Source organism: Callorhinus ursinus, unplaced genomic scaffold (genome assembly GCF_003265705.2).
Source record: "Callorhinus ursinus isolate GAN/ISIS: 27379988/994484 unplaced genomic scaffold, GSC_fseal_2.0 scaffold10, whole genome shotgun sequence".
NCBI lineage: Eukaryota > Metazoa > Chordata > Mammalia > Carnivora > Otariidae > Callorhinus > Callorhinus ursinus.
Window position 1 is genome coordinate 21,882,785 of NW_027397072.1, and position 21,538 is coordinate 21,904,322.

The window sequence follows — 21,538 nt, forward strand, 5'->3', positions numbered from 1 at the left end:
AAGGGAAAGGGAGAGAAAGGGGAAATTAGTAGAAAATTAAGACGCATACAAATGGCAAAAGCAGAAACATGAATCACACCAGAGTCAGTAAGGGCCAAGCAGGCAATCCCGTGCCTCGCTGGGGAGAGTGAAAACCAAGACAGCAGGAACGAGGACAGCCCGGCAGTGTTGAGGGACCCTTCTGAGTATGTGCCCCAATGAAAGTGCCCGGCAGGTCCTCAAGGACACACGTTCGAAGATGCTTATGTCAACGTGATATTCGGACGCCGAGATGGAGGCCACCAAGGAGGCTGTCCCTAGGGGAAGGGATTCGTCAAATGTGGAGGATGCAGACTTTGCAGCAGGCTTTCTGCGAACGAATGAAGCCAGCCTGACCCCCACATCAAGTGCTGGGTTCTCACTCCCACTAGTGAGAGAACCAAGTCTGTATCCAGAGCTGCTCACCCAGCTCCTCTGGGGCAGGACTAAGGACAGAGCCAGGTGTCCACCCCCTAGCACAGCACTCTCTCCCCAACAGCTCCCAGAGCCTCTCCTTTGTGAACAGCTGCCCTTCGTGTTTGGTTTGGGCTTGAGATGTTAAACAAATAGTGTCTCTTGACAAATGCAAGCTGGCTGCACTGGGACTGGTTATGCTTTCTAAATCCAGGCTAATCTTCCATGTCTTTCCCTCAGGGATACACCAAGAAACACCTCAGTCATACCCAAAGCACCCCGAATCTGCTCAACCAGCCATCGGCCATCGGAGGCCAGGATCCCTGGTGCCACTCTCCACCAACCAAAGCCTGCTGCAGCTTCTGGGCCCACCAGGTCCCCCCTCCTCCTCACTGGATATTAAGATGGTTCTGGATACTCCTTCCTACAGCAAACCAAGGACCATATTCCAAGATAAGGCTTTACCCCTGCCCTGCAGGAGCTTATGGTCTGGTCTAGACAAGATGAACCAGAATGTCATGTGAGGCTCCAGTCCAACCAGTAATGGGACTTTTTGAGATAGGCAACCCTTTCATCCTGTAGAAAAGGAAGCTGGGGCACAGAGAGGCAATGTGACACTCTCTCAAGTCCACCAAATGGTTGGTAGTTGGTGGCAGCTGGGACCAAGCTCTGGGCGTCTAGACTCCCACTTCAGTGCCCTCTCCACATGCTTCCTTGGGCCTTAGGATGCTCACCTGTGTCTTGAGCCTCTTTCCCTCAGCCAGGCAGGGCTTTCTTCAGCTTTAGAAGTGTCTGTTGACAAAGAGTCACAGAAGCAATTTGCCTGGTGTTTCTCCCTACAGACACTGCTCTCTGTAATCTTGTCCCCGCTGATGCTGCTGCTCTCTAACCCAACAAGTATAGGATGCTTTTAGGACTTCGCTGTGTACCGAATACACAACAAACATGCGGAATAACTCTGATGTGCAAAGCACTGAGCTCCCCACTGTGGGGAGGCATAACATAAGAAGGGTCTCCTTCCTGGAGGAGATAATGAGCCAGTGGGGAAGACAGATATTAAAGAACTGACCAATCCACTAGGTAGGAGGAATATCTATTGAATTGAAACAGAGGCAAGGTACTATGGAAGCACAAAGGAGCCAGTGGTTCTGATTAGAGGTAATGGGGAATGGTTCATGGAGGGAGTGGCCCTTGAGTTGGGTCTTGAAGCCTGAATAGGAGTTCAATAGATAAACAATGGAAGAGTCAAGGAAGTACCAGCATCCCAGCTGATGGGAGACACATGAGTCAGAAGTAACACAGGAAAGTACTTAGATGTACCCAGAGCTTAGAGAGGAATGACATGGAAAACAAAGCTGGAAAACATGTGTATAAAGTTTAGTACATAATAATATGCAGCAACTAATGGTACATTCTGTACCATTTATCCTAACTGATTGTGCACTCTTCCTCACAAACTAAAGTCTTAGAAGTAGTGACTAAACCCTCTTTGCCCCTGATTCTTGGAAGAACAAAAGAAACAGAAGCAGGCTAAGAAGGTCATGGGGTGTTATAAATGAAGGGAGCATGTCCTGGTCCAAACCATTCCATTTATGGATGTGCAAACCAAGGCCCAGAGAGAAGGAGTGACTGGCCCTGAGTCCCACGGCCCAGGCCCCCCAACTCTTCACCCCATGTTCTCTATACTGGATCAGATTTCAGAAAATGATCACACAGGAGGCCAGCCAGTATCATGATTTGAGGCATGTAAAACAGTTCTTTTGAACCGGCCCAAGGCATTCTCCACTGGAGTCACAAATAGATCGAAAAAAATAGAACACGGAGAAGTCATAGCTGAGCGGATTTTAGCATTTATAAATACATGATTGATAGAGGTGCTTTTTGACATGTGGCCCTGGGCAGAGGATGAAGCAGCCCCATGAGGGGTGGGGACATACAGGCAGGTCCCAGGAGTCCCGGACAGAAGGTAAGATAGGCTTCTAGATCTTTGGTGCTATCCCACGCAGGTCAAGGGTGAGCTGATGGGACTCCTGCCTGCAGGACCAGGGCCTACTCAGGAACCTGGACTGGCACTGGCCTGGCTCCCCCCAACCAGTTCCCCCTCCTGAAGAGAAGAAAGGGAGAAGGGACAGGAGGGTGCAACCTAAGCTGACCTCCTGGGCTCCAGGGACACTGGGGATGTGCTGCCCTCCCTTGCCAGCAGGTGTCCTGATCCCACACATATGGGGGCTACAGGAGAGACCCCAGCCATGGGACATAAGTCTTGGCCCCCCCTTCACTCCCTGTGTGACCTTGAGCAACCCCCTTCCTACTCTCTGGGCCTCAGTTTCCTCATCTGTAACATGAGAGGATCAGGTTAGCTGGTCTTTAAAGGTCCTTCTAGTTCTGAAGTGCTGTGAGAACAAGCTTCATCATAATTAATAATAAATGCCCTGCCCCTAAAGAGAGCTTTTTCCCTTTTCCAAAGCTCTTTCACTCATAATATCACCTTTCATCTGCACAACAGTCTGGACTGGCAGACAGAAGTGAGCAGACCCTGGACACACAGCATTTCACACTGAAAACCAGGCCTCTTGAGCCTTGCGTATTTAGATGGGCTTTGGGGGAAGTGGCTTCTGGGGCAATTGTGGCCAGGAGGACAGAACCTAACTTGTGCCCTCATCCCCAGGAAGCAAGGAAAGGCAGTGCTTGTCTTCCAGGGAGCCAGAAGATGCCAGGGGTGGGGGTGCTGCAGTAGGGTGAGTTCATGGCCAAGGGTGCAGAAACTTTGTGTCAGATCAGAGACTCTAGTATAATTAGCTATTCCATTTACAGGTGAAAAAAACTGAGGCTCCAGGAGTCAGTATGGAGAAGAGAATGGGTTTGGAAGGCAGACTGAAGGCTCTTCCAGCTGAATGACCTTGGACAGCTCTCTGCACTGCCTTTTGCCTCAGTCTCTCCGTCTCTAAAGTGGACATAACCATACCTACCTTTCAGGGTTGTGGTAAGACTAGAGATAATAAATGTAACCTGCCTAGCCTGACACACAGCAGATGACTGATACATACCCTCTGAATGAATGGTTGAAAGAAGCAGTGGGTTGGTAACATTCCTCAGAGAGGCACTGAAATGCCCAGCAGTGACAGGTCAGGCCAGGCTGTGGGCAGATGATTCTCCTGCTTCTGGATGGCTGCCTCCTCAACCTACCCTTAGTCAGGGCCTTGGGGCCTCTTCCTTGTCTCTTCTCGTGGCCCATGTCAGGGTCCCATGAAAGACTTTCTGACCCTCCTTGGCAGTGGGATTTGCATTCCGATCATTCTGCTCACTCAGCCCATCCAAGTCTGGAGTTGTTTGAAGCTAAGCAAGGCCTGCGGGATCATCTACCATGGCACCTCATCCAGGAGATAAGGAAGTGAGACTCTGAGAGGGGCAGTGACACCTCATCTGAGGCCCCACGGCCTGCCCCTCCTCACCGTCACTGCCACCATGTTGACAAAAGAAGAAACTGAGGCACAGACAGGCCTCCTGTTTCCCCCAGTCTGTCAGCAAGCCTCCTGGTCTGGGCCACACCTGCCCTTTTTCAGCTAGCTAGATCCCTGTTCTGTCGGGATGCCCCCTGTTGATGTCCAGCACTATCTCTGGCAGCCCACCCCAAGCCCAGCCTGGCCCACTGGTGCAGGACTGGGGCTATGGATGTGAAGACAGCGCTACAGCCCCAGGGGAGCAGAGGAGAGCCTGGGATTCAACACTACTGGCTTAGGCTCAGCCTGTGCTTTCTTAGCCAGTTCCAGGAGCATCGCTGACCTGGGAAGGGTCACATTTCATGAGAGCAAGGCTTTCCCTTGGGTGTTGGTCTCAGCGAGCCCAGGTCCACAGCTGTGCCCTGTTGTTTCTAAGACAGCCAGCAGCCTGGTGTGCTGGTGTGTGGTGGGGGGTGGGGGGTGTGGCCTGGGTGGAGGGAAGCATGGCTGAGTCCCAGGGCTGGCCCTAGTTCACCGTGTGCCCTTGCATGTCACTTGACCGCTCTGTGCCTCAGTTTCCCCCTGGACGTAATAAAGGGCAGGACAGCAAGACCCAAGGTTCCTTCCAGCTAAAGCATGCTGGAATTTCGGTGGAGATGGGGGGGGGGGTGGGAGGCGGCTCGCTCTGCCTCTTCCTTTTCCCTCCCTTGCTTTTCTTTTTCTGTCCTCAGTTTATCTCCAGCTATCCAGGTCTCCCTGTCTCTGTCGCTCTTTCTGTTTCCATCTTTCGCTCTCTGCCTCTCTCGCTCTGTATTTTTCTGCCTGCCGCTTCTTTTTCTGTGCCTAGGAGTCTACCTCTGGCTTTATCTCCTTATCTGTCACACCCCCCTCTGCCTCTTTTTCTCTCTTTCTCTGTAGTTACAGGCGTTTCTCTGTCTAGTTATCTCTTTCCCTGGGTCTCTCTCCTTCGGTCCTGCCCGGTCTCTCCGCCGCTCTCCCGCTCGCTCCCCCTCCGCTCCCCCTCCGCCAGCCCCCCTCCTCCCTCCCTCGGCGCGTCTCCCCAGTCCTTATTTGGCTGGGCGGGAGGGCTGGCGGGAGGAGGAGGCCTGCGGGCGGGGGGCGGGGGGCGGGAGCGGGGCCGGGCGGAGGAGGGCGGTGGGTGGTGCTGAAGGGACAGCTCCGCGGCGGCGGCGGCGGCGGCGGCGTTGGCGGCGGCGGCCCCGGGGCGCGGAGCGGGTGCCCGGCTTGGGGAGCGGCGAGCGCAGCCATGCCCCAGGCCGCCTCCGGGGCAGCAGCAGCGGCGGCCGGAGCCGGGGCGCGGGCCGGGGGCGCCGGGGGGCCGGCGGCGGCTCGGGCGGGACGATGAAGCGGCAGAACGTGCGCACGCTGGCGCTCATCGTGTGCACCTTCACCTACCTGCTGGTGGGCGCAGCGGTCTTCGACGCGCTCGAGTCGGAGCCCGAGATGATCGAGCGGCAGCGGCTGGAGCTGCGGCAGCAGGAGCTGCGGGCGCGCTACAACCTCAGCCAGGGCGGCTACGAGGAGCTCGAGCGCGTCGTGCTGCGCCTCAAGCCGCACAAGGCCGGCGTGCAGTGGCGCTTCGCCGGCTCCTTCTACTTCGCCATCACCGTCATCACCACCATCGGTAACTACTCGCCGGCGGGGGGCGGGGACCCGGGGGCTGGGCGCCGCGTCGCGGGGGTAGTCCCGAGCCGGCGGGGCTGGCGGGGGGGGTATCCCCCGGAGAGGGTCTAGGCGCCGAACCCCGCGCTGCCAGAAACCGGAGTTCAGCCTGGCTTGTCTGCTCCGCGGTGACAGGACTCGGGGGAGGCGTCGATTCCTGGCTCCGGACCTGACTCTCAGGCCGGGCCAGCCCTAACTTGTCCCTGCCAGGCTGCGCGAGGGCCTCAGGGGACTCTGAAGTGTGTGAGAGGGGCAGGAACGACCGGCGGAGGCTGGGGAGGAGGGGTGTGGCCGGGCCAGGCCCTGGAGCAGAGAGCTGAGTGTAGAGCAGCGGGGAGCGCGCGACTCCGGGTCCCTGGCAGATGGGCTTCCGCACCTTGGCGTGTCTACACCGGCTGGGGCTCCAGGGAGACGTGTGGATGCAGGTATTCTGGCACTCCGTGGCACTCCTGCCTACTCTGGGTGCCTAAAACACCCTCTAACTGCCTCTGTGAGTGCCGCTTGGAGTGTGTGTGTGTGTGTGCGCGCGCGCGCGCGCGCGTGCGTGTGTATGTGTGTGTGTGTGTCCGGCTCCCAGAGTTTGGGCACAGCCAGCCGGTGCCTTTAATTTTCTTAGGGCAGCAGATTTGGTGCTGGAAGCCAGATCCAGCTCTGTCTGCCTTCTGTCCCAGGGAAACAGTCAACCGGCAGGAATGGCCTCAGTTCCCTCCTCCAAACAGCGGTGCGGCAGGCCACACACACACCCAGACTCTCTCACAACATAGGCGCAGGCACACATACAGACAGGTACCCACACAAGCACACACAGGGCAGACACAGGTATGCGCACACAAATGGATGTCCAGGAAAGGAATTTCCAGTGCTATTCGGAAGTGTCCAGATAGGAGTGAACACCTCACCGGCTCCCAAGGCTCTGATTCCAGCCCAGCTCCATCACTTTTCCTGCTACATGACCTTGGGTAAGTCCCTTCCTCTGTCTGGGTCTCAGGCTCACCTCCAGACCATGAAGGGTTGACTAAAATGATCTCAAGCCTTCTGCCCAGTGCTGGCACGCTCCCAGCCCACCTTCCCCCAAAGCCCATTGGGATGCCTCCAGGCTTCCATCTTTCCCATTCCTTCTCCTCTCTCTGGTCCCCTCCTTGCTTTGGCTGAGCTCCCAGGGGCTCGTTGCCACTTGGCATAGCCCATAACAAGATGGCAGTGTTTTCCTAGGAGTTCACAGGAATTGAGGGGGTAAAAAGCAGAACTGGACGCTGTTCCTGCAGTTTATCTACTGCAGGACTTTGTCCCAAGGCTCCACTCCTCTCTGGGGTCCATGGGGAGCTCTGCTATGTAGTGTCTGGATTCCCCTCTTAGAAGAGGAAGAAAAGGGCCCCAGGAGTAGATGTGGCCCAAATGGGGGCACCTCTGGGTCCTGCTGACCCTGTGAGTTTAGGGCAGAATAGTCAGACTCATACCTGCCCAGAAAGGAGTCTCCCCTCCCCCACTTCCCTGCCACCTGCCAGGGTTTCAGGAGCACTGAACAATAGGTTAGGCTTTCCGCCTTCCTCTTCCCACAAGTGGTGCCTTTGATTATGTGTCCTCTTTCTCAGTCCCATGGTCTCTAGCTCCACAGTAACTTCCCAACTGACCTTACCTCCAGCTTCATTCCCCCATGGAACAAGCTCCCCCTAGACAATGCTGCCAGAAAGAATCTCCCCAACGTGCAGTGCTGACCATACCACTACCCTCTCAGAAGTCTTCAGTGGCTTCCAGCTACCCGGGGAATCTGGTCCATGCTCCTTATTCCGAATTTGAAGGACCTTTGCACCTGGCTCTAACCCTGTCTCCAACTTCATTTCTCACTTCTTACTGACATGATCCCTCCACTGCAGTCAGACTGTCTCCTGAGAACACCTTAAGTGTGCCTGTAGGGCACACCTTTTTCTCTGTCTTCTATTTGTCTTGTCTAAGCTAACCTTCCAGGTCCAGCTCCAATCCCACTTCTTCCTTGAAGTCTCCCAGACCATCCCAGGCCCCCACTCTATTCAACTGCAGGACTCACTGTCAGGACAGCCTGGGTGACACAGTGTAGGCTCTCTTGCGTGGTTATTTACATTTTAGGGGATGTGTTTTGTCTCTTTAACTGCACTGCAATTAACCTCTGTGTGGGCAGGGCCCTGTGGTTCCCATCTCTGTTCTCCCAGGGCTGGCACATGAGCATTCAGAGAATGCTACTGATGGGCTGAAGGTGTGCAGAAATGAAAGGGCATCATCCTTCCCCTCCATCCCTGCCGTTTCCCAAAGTGCTTATAGTTCTTAACCCAGACAGATGCTAAAAGCTGGGGGTAGAGGCAGACCGAGTGCCGTTCTGGTGATATTTATTGATACGGTACTGGGCAAGAGGAAAGACAGCATCAAAGCACCACCCTAGTTCTGTGGGGGCCCCAGAAAGGCACTGCCCACTTCCTGCCCCACCCAGCCCTCCCTGGCTTTTTGTCACCTCTCTCTCTGGCACACCATCTGGCTGGAAACGGTCCACAGGGGCTCTGCTCTAAGACAAGCCTGTCTGGGCTGTGATCAGCTGGCCAGAAGGGCCCTGTATGAAACTGATGGTGACCCAAAACCCAGGGGCAACAACCTCCGTCCACCTGACCCCTCTGGGGACCCAAACAGGTCCCCTAAGTCACCGGGACTCACATTGGGATAGAAAAATGACAGAACCCCCCACCTAGTGATCCCAGTGCACACTCATCTCATCTCTTGAGTCTCAGCCTTCGCTGCTCAGGAAAGTTGCCAGGGCAGGTATTATTAGCTCCATTGCATAGATGGAGGGCATGGAGGGAAAGGAGGGGAAGGGACTCCCCCAAAGTCATGCAGCTGGTGAGCAGCAGAGTGAGAGCCTGAAGTCTTCTGACTCCAAGCCCAGTGCTCTTTCCCTGCCGGTCTCTTGGCTGCTTCTTCTGCCTCCATACGCTGTGAAGCCCAGAGCCAGCTGAAATCGGCATGGCCAGGACGTGCTCAGTGATGCCAGCTCGCAGGGCGCTCTCGGGCAGCCCCGATTGGTTGAGGGTCGGCAGGGTCTGAGTTAGTCATTCACCTGGTTAGTCACAGTCTCCATGGGCTGCAAGGATTCCTCCAGCTCCCTCATCCCTGGCCTCCCAGCCAGGAAACCCTTCCTTTATTGTGCCCTAAGTTCATCAAACGCAAACGGAAACTCTTTTCTGGGAAAGCTTAACCTCTCTAGCTGTTGAGTCATTAAACTCCTCCGGGGCCCCAGCCCCATCTATTCATAGCCCGGAGGCTGTCAAGGCTGGAAAGGGACTCAAGATCAGCTAGTGGCACCCCCTCCTCTTACAGATAAGGAACCAGAGAGGTGACAGGAGTCACCCAGCCAGGGGTTAGCCGAACCTGACTCCCGGGCCTCTGCTCCTTCCACTCGTTCAGGATGCCTCGTATTTGTTATTATTATTGACAGCAGGAACAGCAACAATAATAGTAGCGGCCACTGTTTATTGCCTACTCTTTGTCAGGCTCCATATGCTCTCATTCGATTCTCTCGCCAACCCCCCAGAGGGGCGTTATGACCCCCATTTTTCAGCGGAGGAACCTAAGGCTCTGCATGTAGATGACTCACCCGTGGCCCTTGTGACTTGAAAGTATGGCACCTGCCCAGATTCAGCTGAGCCTCTTTGACTCCCATGCCCTGGCTTTCCTGCCAGTTCTTTCTCCACTTCAAGAACTCAGCCCAGACCCTTGTATCTTGAGGGCAAGGAGGAGCCAAGGCTTGCCTTTTCCCCTGGCAAAGCCCTTCCCAGCAGAGCGCCTCTTCCTCCAGCACCCTGCAGGCAGCCTGCTGCTCCCCCACACCCCAGCCCCTGGCCAACCCAGGCCACATGGCAGAGCTGTGCCCAGCACCGGGCCCTCTCTGAGACCGCCACAGACTCACAGGTGCTGTTCTCCCATGGGGGGGCCCCCCATAATCCTCGGGGCTCTAAGGCAACAATAGGCCAGGTGATTGATTAGCTGAAGGAGTTGGGGCAGAAAACCTTCTGTTCTGCTCTCTCCTCAGTTTCCGGCCTGTTCTCAGCTGAGCACAGGCTCCCATCACCCACCACGTGGCCTGAGAGTTCTTAGATTGTGAAATCAAGCAGGCAGCTCATGAAGGAACCTGTACTTTTCCACCTTTCCAAGAAGGAGGAAAGTACAGAAGTGACCTGCCACCCAATACATCCTAGAGTCCTCAAATAAAAGAGTGAAAGGAGACATCCGCAATCAGCCAAACACCCAGAGAGGTGAGTGACTTGCCCAAAGTCACACAGCAATTGCAAGCACAATGCTGATTAGAACCAAGCCCTTTGGATGCCCCCACTGGAGTTCTCTCCATCACCCTAGCCTGTTCCCCTCACCACCCACCATCTCTCTTAGCACCAAGACCTCTGGTTGCTTTTCACTCCACTGTTCCCTGTCCTCTGTTGACTTGCTGGGTTGGGGTGGAGGGGCAGCCCAGCCTGGAATAGTCCTACTGCCCACTCTCAGTGAGCATTTCCTTCCTCCCTGCCCACAGGCCACCCCTCTGCTTTGACGGCACAAGCCTTCTCTGTGGTGGTCTAGGAAGGTGGACTCTGGCTTAGAAGCCAGAGTGCCTGGGTTCAGCTCTCAACCTGCCTCTCCACTCACCTCCCCCAGCCCCACACCACTAGTTATATGATCTTGGACAAGTGACTTAGTCTCTCTGAGCTTGTTTGGCCATTTGCAAAATGGGGAGAATAATATTTGCCACCCAGGATGAAATGGATAATATAAAGGAGGTGTCTGGTACAGTCGGTGCTTAATAAGCAATATCTGCAATGATCAGTGGAATTAACATTATTGTTCATTACTGTTACTCCCCCCACAGAAGGGAACTGCTCAGTTTCCCAAGGATTACCAAGACCACAGCTACCTCTGCCCCTCCTAACAGGTGGGGGACAGTGGGGTTGGGGGCCAGAGGCTGCCACACCCTTCCCTGTATTCTCTTAATCCCATTCCCCCAACCCTTTCCAGATCTTACCCATGCCTGGAGTCTGCCTGACATCCAGGCTCAGGGACAATGCTGCCTCCCCTGAGCAGGCAGACCCTGCAGGAAATCAGTCAAGGACAGTGAAGTTCACAGTGGTAGGAGAACCTACCCTGGACTGGATCAAGGAGGGAAGAGTTCCAGCTCCACTTAGCTCAGTTGCTGGTCCTCTCTGACCCTCAGTTTCCTCATCTATAAAGAGGGTGCTTTTGATCAGAGGTCCTTCTGACTGTCATGCCTCCTACCTGCATGTCCAGTTCCCATGCATCACGGTTGGGGGCTGGAGACATGGAGGGAGTGGGGGTGAGAATAGGACCAGAAAGAGAAGACACACGCCTGGCCAGAGTGGGGACAGAACAAACACAATAAGTATTTTTGAAGAAAACATAAACAAGCACAGATGAGTGTAGTGCAAATCACCACTATAAACAGCTTTCAGCTGGCAGCACAAACGGTGAATCTGTGAGTTGATTTTGTAATAAAAAAAAAATGTAAAAGTGATTTCCCTGCAGTCAGCCAGCAGCAAGGGAAGAGACCCAGCTCTGACGGAGATCATTATCAGAGACCCAGATGGGCACTCCCTCATGCCCCATCCCTGCCTCGGACGCAGGGAGCTGACATGTGTCTATTACACGCCCGTCTGCAGGTGTCTGAGGTGCTCCTCGCAGCCTGCACTCTCACCGCTGCCCTGGGAGGGAGAAGGCAGGTCTTCTCATTCTGTTACGGTCGAGGAAAGGGAAGCTCAAAGAAGTTCGGAAATTGGCCCAGGACCCTACAAATATAAAATGATCGCACCAGGGTTTCCACCCAGGGCTGTAAGGAGTATCTTTTCACAGAGCCATGCAGCTCGTCCCCTTCCCCCCACCCCAAGGAGCCCCTGCCGTCCCTTCTATATATGAATGTCACAAATGATGCTGGATGGGGTACCAGGGTCCACACAGGACACTCAGCTGTAGCCTCAGGGTCAGGATCTCTCGCCCTCAAGAGTATTTTGCCCAAAGAGAAATCAGAATTTTAGCTCCGACCCTCTCATTTTACAGGGTGGAAGGGAAAATTCAGATTGGAGAAAGGGCATGGTCAAGGCTACACTTCACAGTTCTTCTCAGAGCTGGCCTTGAAGCCCTGTTTACTGACACCTCCCTTGGTGTTCTTGCCCACCCCCTCCCGCAGGCTCTTAAAGAAGAGAGCAAGCTGCCAGCCGCCTGCTCTGCTCTGCTAGCCCTGGGTCTCCCCCTGACCCGCCTGTTAGCCTCTGGTCGGCGCAGAGCCGCCTGACAAATGCCTTTCGAGGCCCTTGTTGCTGTGGGGAGAGCAGTCAAGGGTCCCAGTGATGCCGCCGCCTCTCGGCTTGTCCATACTTCCTCGTTGTCCAGAAACTGCCCCCGCTAAGGCAGTTCCCAGGCAGCTCCTGGGGACCCACCTTGGAGCCACCCCACCCCAGGCTATGGCCACAAGTCGCACCTTCACCTTCCTGCTTTTCAGAGCCAGCCTCAGCTGCCACCTAGAGCAATCCACTCCAGTCCTCCAGGTCCTGTGGCCTCCTAGGATCCCTGCCAGGCTGGGGCCCAGCTCCCACCCTCCGCCTCCACAAGAGCAGACTCTCACTGCTCCCGCTCCCCCCTCCTGCCCCCGGTGACACAAAGGACCCCTTTGTGAGGGGGCACGTGGCTGCCTGGAATTCAGAGCAGGAGCCTGGCCTGGGAGCTAGGAACAGGGTTCTTTCTCTCCCCTTTGACAAATCCTTCTAGCTGTCTCTCTCGCTTCTGCTGCCCCTGAACTTGGGGGAGGAACAGACACTTCCCTGGCGTGCGTCAGTCTTCCCACCTGTACAGAGGAAATGTTCCGAAGGGGACCTGAAGAAGTCCTGCTCAGCAATGCGGATACATTAATGCTTTGCAAACACTGCTGTGCAGGGAAAGACCTGGTTCCTCTGGTTTAAATGCAGATTCTGAATCAGGAGGTCTGGGGCAGGGCCTGAGATTCTGCAGTTCTAGCAAGCCCCCAGGGGACACTGATGCTGTTGACTCGTAGTCCACACTTTGAGGAGTGAGGATCTAAACAGCCTGGAGACCTGATTTTGGGGAATAGACTTGAGGTGTGGACTGTGGTTTTAAGAACAAGAATGTGTAGAGCTGGAAAAATCCCTAGGAATCTGGTTGTGGAATATGAGAGCCAGTGGCCTCAGAGCTGGTGGATCCCAACTCTGAGGCTGGAGAGGGGTGGTGGCGGGCCCCGCAGGAACCGGCCATGGAGGCTAGAGGAGACCACAGGCTGTGTGATCACGATCACGTAGCGGGAGGGGGAAGGGAGGAGAGGAGTGAAGAAGGGCTTGCCCCATGGAGAAGTCTGCAAACGGGTGTCTGCTGTCCTCAACGGCTCTCTATTCCTCCCCCATCTGCCGGGGAAGCTCCTCAGATCCATGGAGAAGGGGTGCCCCAGAGATTAAATGTCCAAGTGGGAAACTGGCTCCTCCCTCATGGCAACTACCCAAAATCCCAAGTGGCAGTGCAGCCTCCAGTCACCATTAGAAGAGGTTGGGGCTGATTTCTTCTTTCAAGAAGAGCCCCCAGCTTCCTGTGGGCTGGGATCCAGACAGCAAAGGCCCAGGGAGGTCTCCAGGCCCGTGGTCCTATGACTGCTAGATACACTCACCCTGTTGTCAGCAGTGGTGTGGAATGCAGCTGACAGGTGGAAGGCCAGACTTTAAGAGGGACATCAACAACCTGGGGAACAGTCAGAGGAGGGGAGCAGCGTGTCAAATGAAGGACACTTGGCAAGGACAGGTGTGGAGAGCAGCATGGTGCCTTCAAATATCTGCTGGGCTATTGCAAGATAAAAGAACCAACCCATTGGGCCCAAAGGGTTAAACCAGCACCAGTGGTAGAGTCCATAGAAAGACTTAATCAAGTCCAATATAAGGAGAACTTGTTAGAGTTGAAGCTGACCAAAGATGGACTGTGCTGCCTTGAGAGGTGATGAGCTCCCCATCACAAGAAGCATACAAGAAGACACTGGATGGGCAAGCTGCAGAAGATACCTGTATCCATTGGGGTTCAATCTGAGAAGCAGAACCTGTAGGAGATTTATATTAAGAGATGCATTACAAGGATTTGGTTTATGTGAAGTAGTGGCTCCTAGATAAGTCTAAGATCCATAGAGTAGACCATCAGGAAGCTGGAAGTCTTTCTAGTATGGGCTGAAGCTGCCGTCCACAGGCAGAATTTCTTCTTCAGAGAGCCTTCAGTTTGGCTCTTAAGGCCTTTCAAATGATTGAATCAGGCCCACTCAGATTATCTAAGATAATGTAAAATAATCTCCCTTACTTAAAGTCAACTGATTATGGACTTTAATTACATCTACAAAATGCTTCACAGCAACCCCCAAATAAGTGTTTGATTAATAACTAAGGGCTTTAACCTAGCCAAGCTGACACATCATAAAGATCATCACGCTACCCATATATCAGACTGGGGCTACATTAAAGGGCTTTTAAGATTCTTCCCATCCCTGAGATGCTTTGATTTCTTGATCTTGAAGGCAGCATCCTCGAGAGTCCAAGGATCCAAAGAGGGACCCCAGCCCCTCAAAAATCATTGAGATCTCCTGAGTACTAGGCACTATACTTGGCACAGAAAGACTAGAAAACGAAGACCCAGCTTCTTCCCCACGGAGCCTCTGGTCCAGTGGAATCCTGAAACCACAAGCTGAATGTTATATATACTAAATCCTAGCAGACTGACTCAAAGTAAGGATCTGAGAAGGCTTCCCGGAGCAGGTAGCCCATGAGGGAGCTTGAATGAGGAGTGAGGACCCTAGTAGGTGATGATGGGCAGTGAGAACTTTCTAGATGATGGAACAGCATGGGGCAGGCTGAGGGGCATGAGTGTGCCCAAGGAAAGAGTCAGGGGCAGGGGCGGATCATAGAGGGGCAGACTTCTGGACTCTGGTGGGTGGACCTGATTGCACAGGCTTTGGAAGAGGGAAGTGCCTCCCCCAACCTGCACTCTCCTGCCTGGATCCTGACCCACAGGTACCCCCATGACCCCAATTAAACCACTGGGTGCCCCCATGACCATGATTGAACCAGTGGATCACCTCAGTTGAATAGCAGGTGCCTCCATGACCTTGGCTGAACCCTTGGGTGCCCTCATAACCCCAGCTGAACCAGTAGGTGCCCCCAGGATTCCAGTTGAACCAGAGGATGATGAACCTGAATCCTGACTGTCTTCCTTCACCCTTGCCCTGGTCACCCAGCAGACCTCAGCCCCCATGGGGTGCTTTCCCTCCCCCCTCCCTCCCACACTTCCTTTTCTGGGCCAGAAGGCCACTCTGGAGCCCAGACTGAACCCAGGTTCGTGGATGGTACGCAGGAACCCCGGGGCAGTGTTGAGCTGAACGAGGTGATACTGCCGCACGACACTGTGTGGATATTTTCTGCATGGACAACCCCAGACCCCAGCTCTCAGACCCCTTCATCTCTGCTCGAGGCGTCACAGCTGGGCATGGACTCAGTGTCCCTCTTCAGGAATGTGTGGGGCCTCCTGACCACAGCTCCAATGCAGAAATAACCATCTCAGAAACATCCGGAGAGGCACATTCCAGCCCGCCAGCTACAGGACTGTCTGGGGGGCTCTCTCCAGAGAGCAGTAGAGCAGGCCAGAAAGAACGACGCCAGGCTCTCAGACAGGAAGCGGCCCTCTCCTCCAGGACAGCCCCAGGCCTCCTGCTAGTGCAGAGGAGCTCCCCGGGACCTTGGGGCCAGGCGGTTGCAGGCAGGAGCAAGCCCCAGATGGATGCACCAGAGGGGTCCGCCCTGGGCTGTTGGTCCAGATCTTAGACCTGACGTGGAGCAGCCACTCCCCACAGGGCTGGCCTCAGTTTCCACAGTTAGGAGCCATAGCTGCCATTCGCTGGGAGGGTTCTCTGGGCGGAGCCTGTTACATGCATCACCTCACGGCCACGGTGGCACTGTTGCAATCCCCATGTTACAGACAAGGACCCGAGGCTCGGAGGGGTTAGGGAACGCATGCTAAGGCCAACTGCTGGCAAGCGGCAGAACAGGGAAGTATAAAGCACGCGCAGCCCTTGGCTTATAAAACACTTGGGCACTTGGTTGTATGGTGCCTCTTCTGAGGCTCCTGGTGACCCAGAGGTGTAGGTATCATTACTCCTACTTTGCCAGTGAAGAAACCAGAGAGCAGCAGGTCACTTCCCGCGATCCTGAGGCATGATGTGGGGCAGGAGTCAACTCAGAACCCTCCAAACTTAAACCACTCCCTCCCCCCCCCCGCCCGAACACGGGTGCCCCCGCCTCCTAGATAGTGGCCGAAGGTGGATTATTCCCATGGCATGGATGCGGGAGTGGGGCAGAAGTGCATGTCAGCCTATGGAGGACAGAAGGGGCAGTACTGGGGGAAGGCAGTTGTCACGGGGTGGTCTTAGTTTCGTGAACCTGTTGACGCGATCTTTCTGAACAGGAGGGGAACCCAAGCCTAAAAATGAGGACAGAGTGACGGTTCTTAGGAGTGGCCAGTGGGTGAGAGAGGGAGTTTTGTCAGGAGCGACTTGGGCAAGTTAACTGCTCCCCCCTGAGTACTGAGTAGGACTCTTGTCCCAGTACCAGACATTGCTTGGAGCCAGATCGATGGGGGTCAGGGCCTGGCCCTAGGACGTCATTCATTAGGCCCAAACTAAGCCCAGAGCCTGCAATTTTTAAACAGCCCCTGGTGAACGGGATCTGCAGCCGGGTTTGGGACGCACAGGGGAGGAGAGCACTGGTTAGAATCCGTATTCTGTACTTCAGAGGCTGGGCCGCTTGCCAGCCAGGGGCTAGCATTTTCTTTCTGGGTTTCCTTGGTACTTGGGAAACACTCAAGGGGCAGCTAAGGAAAAATCTTTGGAGTTCACAAGCCAAAGCTCCTGGAGTGAGCCAGGTGGCAGAAACAGCAAGAGTCAGTGGGTGGCCCGAGGAGAAAGGGCCAGTGCCCCCATCCCCCAGGTAAAGGGGACTGAGAGTCTCAGTGGGGTCCTAGGGACAGGTTCCACCTTCAGAGCATTAGCTCTCAGGCTGCTCTTGAGCCCAGGGAAGGGGGTCAGCCCCAGCGAGACCCCTCAGCCATGTGAGCATCACTCACCTGGGAACAAATTGGGGGCCTTTGGTCCGGCTGAGCCAGGTGACCCTCTCTTCAGTATGACCCTGCATCATGGATTTTCCACGGGGAGGGTTAGACAGGATAAGACCCTCTGGGGCAGCTCTTGGTCCTTCATCTGCCTCCAAGCAGGGCCAGAGAGAGAGAAACTTGGACCCAAATTCAGTGGCAGCCCTCCCTTTGGGTGTCATGCCCAGCTCAGCACTCCAGAGTTGGAAGCACTCATCTTCCCTGGCACCAAAGAGGCCCTGAGGTCCCCTGTATGTCCCTCAGGGTCAACCACCCTATTCACGGAGGTGGGCTGTGTGTCCTTTCTCAGAGCCCTGACTAATGACTTAGCTTACTGCAGCTGAGCTAAGGAAAGTGGGACCCACGATCCCCTCCACTGTTTCTCAGCTCCTACCTGCCTGGGTGACCCACAGCAGGTCCCATCCCCCACCCCCCGGCCTTATCTGCGAGGGGTTGGGCTGGTGTGTCTGAGCCCCTTACAGCTCTGACGATCTCTGTTGGACCTACTCTGGACCTCTACTCCCAGCCCTTCCTAAGAAGCACACTACCCGGGATTATAGTCCTGTCCCCACTTCACCCCATGCTGGCTGAGCTGGAGGGACTTCCTCTATGTCCAGTCCCAAGAATAGAGCTCTGTACCGGACCTCCAAGTCACCCCTTTCGGAAAGAGAGCATTTCTGACTGTGGCCGAGGCCCCGCTTATCAGCAAGTGCAAGTCCACTGCCCCAGCCCCTGGGACGGCTGGAATGCAGGAGCTTCCCACCGGAAAGGGCAGCACCCCCGGCTGGCAGCTCCCACAGTAGTCCTGGGTGGGGTGTGGGAGGCAGCCGTGGTCTGAGAGCAGGCTGAGCCCAGCCCGTGCTGTCTGACGGGGGGTGGCCTGGAGAGACGCTGCAGACACTCTTCTTCCCAGGATGCCCCTGGACCTGAGCCGGCCCAGGGTGAGTACACGGGTGGCCAGTCCTGCCATCCTGGCCCGAGGCTAGCTCAGAGATCCCCAGGGCCCTGGGAGCTAAAGTCCTGCTCATGGGCCAACTTTCAACATCCTGCCGAGACCAGTGACCTGCTCGATCTCTGAGGGACCGGGATTAGCCCCTGGGTCCCCACCATGGGTTAGTATCTCAAAATGTATATGGGACATCACATGACTACCTGTTGCAGAGCACACACAGGCCAACCGAAGGTCGTGGCAAGCATCTTCCTCAGCCTTGGCCAGAAAAGGGTGAGATCGGGGTGCTGACCCTGGTATGCCCGTGCTGAACCAGGGTTCAGCTTGGCACTGGATGGCACCGCAGCCATCCCCGGGGGTCCTTTGGATTCTTTGAGAATCACTGATTCGGGGCAACACTTCCTTCTTCCAGATGAGGAGACCGGGACCCAGAGCCAGGGGCAGGGGGGGATGGAGAGTGAGCTGCCCCGGCCACCAGCAGTTCCTTCATAGAACCAGTCCCCAGCCTCCTGGCCCTTCCCACTCCCTCGATAACCACACGGTCATCCCTCCCTTCCCTTCATTTTTCTGAGCATCTTCCATGAGTCAGGCACTATTCTCGGTCCCAAAGCCTCAGCTCTGTTCTCACGGTGTCTACATTTCAGAGGAAGTAGGTAGTCAATAAACTGAGTTATATGATCACAAATAAACATCATCTCAGTGGTAAGGGAGTACCAGCAGACCATAAAGCAAGAGGATGTGGTGGGGCGTCTGGGTGGCTCAGTCAGGTAAGCATCGACTTTTGATTTCAGCTCAGGTCATGATCTCAGGGTGGTGGGAAGGAGCCCTGCTCAATGCTCAGCAGGGAGTCTGCTTGACATTCTCTCTCTCCCTCTGCCCCCCCCAACCCACTCATTCTCTCCCTTTAAAATTAAATAAACACATCTTTTTAAATCAAAAAAAAAAAAAACAAACCCCAAGACGATGTGGCAGGGAGAGGAATGGGCAATCCTTCCAGGGAGGGGTCTATATGATGTAAAAATCACCGAAGAGCCTGGGAGAGGGGAGGGACAGCAAACGCAAAGCCCCCAGGTGGGCCAGAGTTTGGCATGTTTGAGGAACAGGAGCGGAAAAGGTGGTGAGCTGCGGGTGCACCAAGCCTAAATGCAGAAGCTTGGAAGGGCTGGAGCTTGCAGGGCCATGGAGGCCATGGTCAAGAGCTTGGGTTTTACTCAAAGCGTAATGGAAGTCACTGGAAGGTTTTAAGCAGGGTCATTACGTGCTATGACTAAAGTTTTTACCAGATCACTGTGGCTGCTCTGTGGAGGTCAGATGGCTATAGTTCAAGAGGAAAGCTGGGAGGCCTACCAAGGCTCCAGCGTCTTGAGAGCAAGGGTGGGCTGGACCCAGGTGGAGACAGTGGATGTGGTGAGCAGGCGTGGATGGAGGACATGCGTCAGGGCCGAGGGGCCGGACCTGATGCTGGACAGGACGTGTGTGTTGGGGGAGAGGAGGGAGGGAGGGGGTTGTGGGCATCGGGGCAAGGGGGTAGTCAAGGAGGTAGTCAAGGACGGTCTTTGACCTGAGCCACTGGAGGGAGGGTAAGCGTTGTCTGAGATGGAAGAGAAAACGTGCAGAGAGTAACAGGTTTGGTAAAGAAATGAGCACTGAGACTTCTGTTTTAGACACACAGGTTAATTCTGAGATGCCTAATACAAGTCCCTGAGGTTCAGTTAGACAGACAAGCCTGGAGATCCAGGGAGAGGTCAAAGCTGGGATACACATTTGGGAGTTATCAGATGGAAAGAATATTTAAAGTCCTGTGGCTAGATGAGATCAGCTGGGAAGAGGGGAGAGCAGGGGAGAAGAGCCCTCGAGCCAACACGCGCACGCAGCACCCCCCTCCGCCCCCCACCAACACGGGGAGGGAGGGAGCAGGAACAGGGGCCTGCCAGACCCTGGAGAGGAACCTGGAGAGTGTTTCAGGAGAGAGGGGGCCATCAGCTGCCAGTTACTGCTGGGAAATCAAGTCAGATGACCACAGGGCAACAACCAGTGCATTTGGCAGCCTGGCGGCCCTGGGAGTCACTGACTGTGGAAACCCAGGGCCGAGGGCCACGGCTTGTTCCTGGAGCGGGAGAAGGGGGTAGGACGGGCTTTTCTATCTGTGGAGCCGGAGGTGGAACGGACGGACCAGAGTCCAAGAGAGGCAGCGGAGAGAACACACATCACACCTGCCCGTCCCCAGTCCCCAGGCCTCTCTGTAAATGCTTCACAAGCCCTCCTGCTGAGGCCCGTGAGTGGTTATCATTATGTCCATTATGCAAATGAGGTCCGAGTTCCAGCACGGTTATTGGCTCAGGGCGCCCAGCCAGGGACCCGAGTCCAGGCCTGTCTGACCCCACAGCCCCTGCTCGTTGTGCAGTAGCCCCCCAACCAACTCCCAGCTCGGCCTGTCTCCCCTTGCTGCTGCTTCCCGCCTCCCCATCCATCCGCATCCTTTGATCATTTCTGTCAGCTTCCAGCAGTCTTGGCCTCTGCCTCCCTCCTTGGGGTAAGCTCTGCCTTTTCTCTTTGATCCTGCAAGTCTGTCCTCAGCTGCGTCCTCAGCTGGGCCCCATGTCCCCTCCCCGCCCCACCTCCATCACAGCAGGATGTCCTCACACCCTCTGCCAAAGGTGGGGGGGATGTGCAAGACTTTCTGAGGGCCTTGGGGGAGCCTCAGTCTGCGAGAGACGGGAGTGTGGTTCCTGCCTCCCCAGCTGCTGCTCTCAGGGAAAGAGCCTGGGGGCTCTTCGGGCCTGGCCAGGCTGCAGTCCAGCCTCCACTTGGCACTGAGGGTCCAGAGGCAGGAGCTCACAGGCCAGAGATGCTCGTGGAGGCAGCCAGGAGTGGGCAGTCTGAAGGGCCATGCATCTGAACCTCGCTGAGTCAAGGTGGGCCTCAAAGTTCTTCTCAAGAGAATGGTCCACATGAGAAGTGGTGATCGGGAGTTCTAAATAGGGAGGCATAACTGGCAAAACCAGCTACCTGGCCGCCGCCACCACCCACGGGCACTTCCGAGAAGAGTGGGGGCAGGACCCCAAAGTCCCTTTTGGAACAGGCTGATTTCCAGGGGAAAGTCATGAGGCAACCCCAGAGCTAAGCAGGGTCAAGAGAAGCCCTTCCAGGACCTAGGGCACATGGTTCTGTCTGCCCAGCCTGGGTGCTCTCTTCCCTCCCCGGCCTCTGTCTCCCGATGGAGGTGAAGGGGGCCCTCCAGGGTGCCCAGAGCCAGCTCCAGCTTCTACCTTCAGATTCGGAGGCCCTGCCTGCCCCTGGCTGTGCTGTCATCTGACCCCCAACTGGAAGAGATGAGATGAGCAGAGGGGACTCAACACGCGGGCAGCAGGGGGCCCACACTCCCCGAAGTCCTGACAAGGGGGCTGCAGTAGTAATTAGCTCCTCACACATCCCCGGGGTTATTTTTAAGCGTCGTTCTTCCCTGGTTTATTTTTAAAGTTAATACTGGCACGTGGCTGGCCAGCTGCCCTTCCCAGGTGCCCGTGCCAATTTGGGCCAGGAAAGGAGCAGGGCAAGACGCAGCCCTCCTCGAGGGCCCACCACCAGGTGCCAGAGTTCGCCAGCCCCTCACTGGAGGGCAAGGAAGTTCTTGCTGCTCTGAAAGCCTGGGCCCAGCCTGGGGCGAGCAGGTGGGCAGGCAGCGGGCGACCCTGCCAGAAAGTCCCACACCTCTGTCTTGCCTCTGATGCACATGCAGCATGACTTTGACCAAGTCACCTCACCTGCCCAAGCCTCAGCTTCCTCAGGAGGGAGAGCCCCATACCTGCCTTCCTAACTTCAAACTGCAGGTCGCATA

The 21,538-nt window shown here is 55.5% G+C and overlaps 1 protein-coding gene across 1 annotated transcript in view; it reads left to right on the forward strand.

Moving 5' to 3' along the window:
* Nucleotides 1-5,096: 5,096 nt before the first annotated feature.
* The window catches only part of KCNK3 (potassium two pore domain channel subfamily K member 3), a 38,171-nt gene continuing 21,729 nt past the window's right edge, over nt 5,097-21,538 (forward strand). The window contains exon 1 of the mRNA XM_025867672.2: nt 5,097-5,517. Coding sequence (XP_025723457.1) covers nt 5,235-5,517 — 283 coding nt within the window. The 5' untranslated portion in view covers nt 5,097-5,234. The remainder of the gene's footprint in view (nt 5,518-21,538) is intronic.